We start from the raw sequence: 7529 nt of genomic DNA, 5'->3' as shown, positions 1-7529 counted from the left end.
AATTACACACACTGGGAAGAGTGACATTGCCCGTTCGATACGGAGAGTCAGTTTTAAGACAAGAATTTATTGTTACAAACGGTGTTACAGAAGACTGTATCCTTGGATGGGATGCAATCCAGAAACACGGATTTCGGCTTGATGGAGAAGCCAAGAGCATTTATTTAAAAAGAGATGAGCAGGGCCCTTTAGCTATCTCTAGGGTACCAGACATGGCAATTACAACGGTCAAAAAGACGACGCTATTTCGTCAGACGTCGCTGGTAATTGCAGCGCAAATGAAAGGTTCATTTCCGTATGTCCCCCCTCAAACAGCATTTATATTTACCCCAGAAGAAAATTTGCCGGCAGGATTATATATCGAAGAATTCATTGGAAAAGTATCGGGAGATGGAACGTATAATATTATGGTCGAAAATCATTCATTCACTGAAGTCAACATACCAAGAAACACTAAGTTAGGAGTAATTGAAATAATTCGTCAAGTAATAGGAAAAGTTGCTTTAAACAAATCAGACCACAAACCTAACGAGAAATTTGAGCCTGTTGTAATTTCGGATGTCGACCCGGAATTTCAAGTACCACTCTCTAAATTATTAAATGACTTTCACGACTTGTTCGCTTCAAAAGATTCAGAATTAGGGAATACTAATCTCATTAAACACACAATTGATACACAAGGACGAGGCCCCCTTCGACAACGCCCATATAGAGTAACAAACAATCAAAGAAAATTGTTAGAGGACAAAGTGCAAGAAATGCTTGAGGCGGATGTAATCCGATATTCACATTCACCATGGGCTTCACCCGTGGTATTAGTAGAGAAAAAGAACGGCGAAGTTAGATTTTGCGTCGATTATAGAAAATTAAATAGTATTACAAAAAAGGATTCTTTTCCCATGCCACGAATTGATGAAACTTTAGACAAATTATTCGGAAAGAAATTTTTCACAACTCTTGATTTAGCTTCTGGCTATTGGCAAATTCAAGTAGATGACTCAGCTATTGAAAAAACTGCATTTGTAGTAGAAAACAACCTTTATGAATTTAAAAGAATGGCATTTGGTCTGTGCAATGCACCGGCTACTTTTCAAAGACTAATGAATTACGTACTAAAAGACGTCTTAGGAAGTAAAGCATTAGTATATTTGGATGATGTCATCATCTTTTCGGACTCTTTTGAAGATCACTTACGTGATATTCGTGAAATTTTTGACTTATTAAAGGCTGCTAATTTAAAATTAAAGCTTAAGAAATGCCAGTTTATAAAACAATCGGTAAACTATCTCGGTCATGTTATTTCAACAGACGGTATTAAACCCGACCCTGGAAAAATTGATAAGATAGTGAACTATAAAACACCCACGTCTGTTGACGAAGTACGGTCATTTCTTGGACTTGCTGGATATTACAGAAGATTTATTAAAGATTTTGGATCAATTGCTAAACCACTGACTAGATTAACACATAAAGATCTTAGTAGAAAACCTTTTGCTTGGGGAACTGAGGAACAACTTGCTTTTGAGAAATTGCGCAATTCTCTAGTAACGCCCCCAGTTCTTGCTTACCCCAATTTCAATGAAAAATTTTTACTCTTTACTGATGCATGCGATTATGGAATAGGATCTGTACTTTCTCAAATGCAGGATGGTCATGAACATCCAATTGCATATTCAAGTCGACAACTGACTAAAGCTGAATCGAAATATGGAACGACAGAAAAGGAAGCATTGGCCGTAATTGATGCAATTAAACATTTTAGGCATTATCTTTTAGATAAACCGTTCGAAATTATTAGTGACCATAGACCTTTGCAATGGTTAAAGAACCAAAAAGATAACAATGGAAGATTAGGAAGATGGGCTATACTTTTAGCAGCGACCAATTATGAATTAAAATATAGGCCAGGTCGTATTCATCAAAATGCTGACTGTTTGTCACGCTTAAAAATTGCTAGTATTCAGCCAGCGTCAACCAATATCAAATTCATTTGCGAAAAGCAAATGGAAGATGATCTTTGTGTTGCAATTAAAAATTATTTAGAAACAGGCGAACTCGAAGAAAAATTTTGCGTCTCTAAGCCCGATTGGGTGAAAGAAATTGAATACTTTGAAATTCTAGAAGGTACACTTTATCGCCATGAATTGCCTTCTACAAATAGCAAGCGGAACGAATTAAATCACCAATTAGTTTTGCCTTTGTCACTCCGTCATCTTGTGCTAAAAGAATTACATGATGCACCGATGGGAGGACATTTAGCTTTTTATAAAACTTACTTGAAAGTGAAAAATCATTACTATTGGCCAACTATGAGGGCTGATATTAAAGAATATTGCCAGGCTTGTGAAATCTGCATGGCCAACACTTCTTCAACATATAGAGCACTTTTGCACCCACACGAAATTGCGAAAGCTCCGTTTCAAGTAATAGGAATGGACTTTTTAGGTCCTATCACTCCGATTTCCCCAAATGGTAACAGTTATATATTAGTAATAACGGATTATTTTAGTCGCTGGGTGGAAGCAGTTGCGTTGAAAGATCAAACTGCTCACACGACAGCGGAATGTGTTTACAAAACAATTATTGTGAGGCATGGAATGCCTAAAGCTATTGTTTCTGATCGAGGAACCAATTTCACTTCGAAATTATTCCGATACTTTTGTAAAAAATTAAAAATTGACCAAAGATTGACGACAGCATACAACCCAGCTAGCAATGGAGAAACAGAAAGATTTAATCGTACATTGACATCAATGTTACGAAAAGAATTAAAAGATGGAGAGCATTCCAACTGGGAAGATATGTTGGATGATGTTTTATTTGCATACCGTAGTTCTACGCATTCTTCGACACTTGAAACCCCTTATTATTTAGTGCACGGTAGAGATCCCAATATTCCTGTAAATGAATTTTTAGATGCTTCCCCTTCAACCTTTAAATCTGCTTCTGATTACGTAGGAAATTTAACTGATCGCTTGCGTTATAGCTTCCAACGAGTTCGCGAAGAAACCGAGAAAGCGCGGAATCGTCAACGCGAACAATATAACAAGCGAGCAAAAGAAAAGAAATATGTTGTAGGCGATAGAGTCTTATTAGATATTCGTGTAGTTAAGGATGGAGATAGTAGGAAGTTTACGTCAAAATATAAAGGCCCTTATAGAGTAGTAAAAGTTTATAATAATAGTACTGTTGATATAGCTGATAATTCTTATAAATGTCAACGTACGCATGTAAATCGTTTAAAACCACTGTACGAGACAATGCTGTGGAAAACAGAACTTTGTCCCCCAATTGAGAACCCCTCTGATTTTGAAAACCGATTTCGTAAGTCAATTGCGACTCAAACCCAAGAACATGACATTGCCGTGGAAAATCAAGATCACGAAGAAATAATGGCAAGTGACAGCCCCGAAAAAGACACCGCACAAACAAGTGATCATTTTGCAGATGAAAATGGTTCACAACAACAAGACGACGTCATCAACGTACATCGACCTTCATCAGCAAATAATACTTCTAACACAGACGAGTCCGGCGACGAAACAACATCAATTCAGAAAGACGCAATTAACAAAGATGACTCCGCACGCGCTGAAGTTAAGGCAGATGATCGTCCATCAGAGCCCAAAGAAGATTTTTCAGCTGAGAAACTAGAACAACTTCATGTTACCAGACGCCCGCAACGCAATCGACAAAAACCTCTGCGTTATCGAGATGGAGTCCAATAACAAGAAAAATATGGCTATATTCTGTTATTCGCCTATCACTTTTCTATCCTGTCTTCTTTTCCCTCTCAGTATTTCCCCTCTCAGTATTTCCCTTCCCTCGTCAAAGCGTTGTAGCCTCAGTAGTGTTTTTCCATAAATAAAAACGGCAGACGTAACAATCAGAATAGTCTCCAAATAGATTAAGTAAAAGAAAGAAATTTTTTTTTATTCAATTGGAATTGGAATTAAATATAATTACATTGCGGAAAAATTACTTTAAAAATTTCCAAAAAAAATGCAAAAGCCGTTCGCACACGGATTGAGTCCAGCGCCAGACTCTCCCCTAGCCAGAAAGGAACAAATCTCCATCGTCAGTAGTCAATTCTGCCAGCCAACTCTTGCCACCCACAAGAGTTACTCGGCCAACGGAATTGACAGCTGAGAAGAGCGCGAGGCGACCATGTACAAGAAGGGGGTGGAAAGGCCACGATGGTAAACCACCGCGACCCACCTTCCGTACATTGGAGCCGACGCACATTTGTTCCCTTTTACAAGCTTCCCCCGGGATTTGAACCCGAGTACCCACGCATCGCAAGCAAGCTTGCTAACCAACTATCTTTGCGTGGGGTACAATCAATGCGTATATTCAAGCATGTCATTCCATCTCTGACAAACAAAATTTCTTTTACTTATCATAAAATAATTAATACGCATAAAATAATAGGGAAGTTATATTAACATTACCGTAGTAATCCTTTAGTCCAGAATTCTTCTCCTATTCCGCCTCCTATACTCTTCTTTCACTTCTTTTCCTTTCTTCATATTTTTCGCTTATCTTTCACTTTACAAACAATCAAAACGACTCCGTAAAACCAAAAGAATGATTTGTAAAACCAATCAGTAATGATGTCGATATTTGAATATTTCATAAAGTAAAGTTATAGAAAACTTTCCATAGATTCGGTATTTCGATAATGCCACTACAATGTGCCACGCCCAAACGTCAGCACCAACGCTATAGCATTCCCCACACACCCACGCACTTAGTTTTACCGTTTCTTTTGCTCCCCTTTTCGTACGTTACCCGCTAAAATGTGGAACTTGGACTGAGGAATGTTTCAAGGCCACCTACACACTTGCTAGTATTTCACACCACCCTCCCCCCTCTGTTTCCGTGCATACCCCTTTCCCATGTGTTGGACTTAGAAAATTCTCAACTTCGCATATGATCCTTAAATTTTTTTTCTCGCCATGAATTTTTTTAACGTTTCTTTTCTATTCCCCGTGCCAAATGAATGTTTATTTTTAAATTCTTTCTTTTCAATAATAATGTTTAGCTTCCCCTCTTTCCAATAATACTAATTAATTGTTGAAATATTGTTTCTCTTTATGCTTAAACAAAATTATAATATGATGCATTTCATTTCCGTATCCTTTTGCCGTAGCGTAACTAGCAAAAGCCGACGGAAAATCTTTGACATTTTTAAGCCTAGAATATGTTTCTCCCATTTTTATCTTTTGCTACCCTTTTCATTTTTTGATTTTATTTTTTTTTGTATGAAAACCATAAAAGTTTCGTCTATTTTGTTTTATTCCATTATTGTACGTACTATTTTTCCCAAAATTTTGTTTTGTTTTGTTTTGTTTATGCCTATAGAAATGTCACCATTGCCATTTCTGCTACTGCTTAGCCTTTGCTGGATTCGTCCGCAAGCCTTTGAAACAACCGTTTGCGATTGCTCAGAGCCATTAAGAATGGGAATTCTTCAATTCTCTGACGCAAATTGTCGGCCAAAAGAAATTGACAAAAATAATGTTCAAGTGAAATACGGTGTTTACAGTGAAGAACGGGCAGCAGCTCATTTTCCGGGATATATTTGCGCAAAATGGAAAAACATTAAACACATTACTGTGAGTTTTTTCGGCCAGGTAGTGATTGTGCCGGACAAAATTTCCATCGATACGACACCTTCAGAGTGCAACGACATGATTACCCATAAAAAGTGCAACGGAAATGAGATGAAAGCTTCGGATAATAAATATGTATTCGATCACGATCCAACACCTTTGAAATATTGGATGAGTACAGTAACAGCACAAATTACTAACTGCGTCCTTGAAAAAGTGCAACTTTATCAACAAAGTGAAGACACTAATTTCCAGACACCTATTGGCACAGCATCCGCGACGGCAGGTAACTTGTCACATAATCATTTAACATTGGTATGGGACACTACCTACACGCATCACACGGCACCAATCAATCGACTTGTTGAATCTGGTGTCGGTACGCTAACAAGACAGTTTGAAGGCGAAAAGTCATTCCGTCTACAGGATGACGACAATCAACTAGATTTTCACTTAACTCTTCGACCTCCTTGTCTCCCACTTCAAAACAATTGTACGAACCAGTACGGTACGAACCGTACATCAGCCTACGATGTCGTGGGTCAACCAAAATTGTACATTTTGACAGGAGAGATAAAGGAAAATTCTTCTTCAGCATCAACAACGACACCACCGCCACCTAACGCTGAAATTTTCAGTATACCAGCTAATATACAATATATTCGCGATCAACTCACCGATCACGAAAATGAATTAGCGAGACTAATTCAAATATTACAATGTGATTCCCGAAAGGCGAAACACGAACGAGCTATCGCAGCCGCTCAATATAATGGATGGTTAGCGGCTTCCCAATTAAATTTACCCCAGTGCACGAAACTCCAAGCTTTGGGTAGAACGGCAGTTGTCATTCAATGCAAAGAACTAAATGTCACATTTGACACCGTAGTGACCTCTTGCGGTCCACAACCAAAATTCCAAAATTTTACAATAAACCTTGATGGATGGGAACTTGTAAAATTTTCACCCTGTTATTGGACCAATGGATTTGTCAACTTTAATGGCAAGCCGTACGCATTCCGTAATAACACCTGGAACCCAATCGAGGCAAATATTATTTTACCGGAGCAGTCACTCGCCCACTCCTTTCGTTACGAAGATGTCAAATTTTCTGATTACGAACATCGAAGCAACCCAGCATACAGTGATACCATGCTTAACCACATGAATATCATGGCCGATATTGCGGCAGCAATGAACGAACACTCACAAGATATATCTTCGGTACACGAAACATTGAGTACCTCCAATGTTTTGATAACAGCATCCAATGTCGGGACCTACACCAGCTGGTGGGTAAAACTGAAGGATTATTTTTACATCGGTTTACTCTGTGTCTCCGGTGTGGTCCTCATGCGTATCTGCTATTGCTTGGGATTTTTCGAAATGATTCGGAGTTTATGCTGTACCAAATTGAAAACTCCGACCAGAACAACTTCCGGATCAATTGAAATGAATAACATGTGATTACGGGACGTAATCTCACGCCGCCGGGAGTGATGTAACGAAGCCATCAAAATATATATACCTTTGCAAGATACCCACAATATGATCTATTTGCTTATGCTTATTTTATATTCACATTATATTCTTATTCACTATTACAAACGTATTTGCTAGTTGCTTCATGTGCAACCATGTTGACCTAGATAAAACTTCCGGGTTCTGACTCACGCGGGTGACGCACCTACGCGTCACGAACATCACGCCACATGCGAAGATGCGACGTTTCATGGTGAACCCACTTTCTGACAAGAGTCAGACAAGTATCAGCTTGCAAGACGTTCAGTCGCCTTTAGCTTGAATTGTCACTCTTAAACAGTAGACTTTTATCTTGATGTGTTAGCTTATTCATTTTAATCCATTAGTTATTCCTCCAACTTATTTTGTTCTTCTTTCCTCTCCGAGCATCGT

General features: G+C 38.5%; 1 protein-coding gene and 1 long non-coding RNA gene across 2 annotated transcripts; one reads left to right on the top strand and one right to left on the bottom strand.

Annotated features, from left to right (window-relative positions):
• Positions 1-4006: 4006 nt before the first annotated feature.
• On the bottom strand, positions 4007-4976 carry LOC123477545. The gene is made up of 2 exons (XR_006652667.1): positions 4452-4976; positions 4007-4373 (listed from the first exon to the last, which is right to left on the bottom strand). It is a non-coding gene; the product is annotated as an uncharacterized LOC123477545 (long non-coding RNA).
• A 390-nt stretch (positions 4977-5366) lies between these two features.
• Positions 5367-7284, top strand: LOC123477551. Its single transcript, XM_045180932.1, has one exon. It carries the CDS (start codon positions 5367-5369, stop codon positions 7080-7082), a length of 1716 nt encoding a protein of 571 aa, XP_045036867.1. The 3' UTR covers positions 7083-7284.
• Positions 7285-7529: the final 245 nt, after the last annotated feature.

Source organism: Daphnia magna, unplaced genomic scaffold (genome assembly GCF_020631705.1).
Source record: "Daphnia magna isolate NIES unplaced genomic scaffold, ASM2063170v1.1 Dm_contigs083, whole genome shotgun sequence".
In the NCBI taxonomy this organism is placed as follows: Eukaryota; Metazoa; Arthropoda; class Branchiopoda; order Diplostraca; family Daphniidae; genus Daphnia; species Daphnia magna.
Note: the sequence above shows the minus strand (reverse complement) of the source record. Positions and strands in the feature narration are given on the sequence as shown.

Coding starts and splice junctions, on each gene's coding strand:
- LOC123477551 (XM_045180932.1), top strand. CDS start 5,367: ATGTCACCATTGCCATTTCTGCTACTGCTTAGCCTTTGCTGGATTCGT.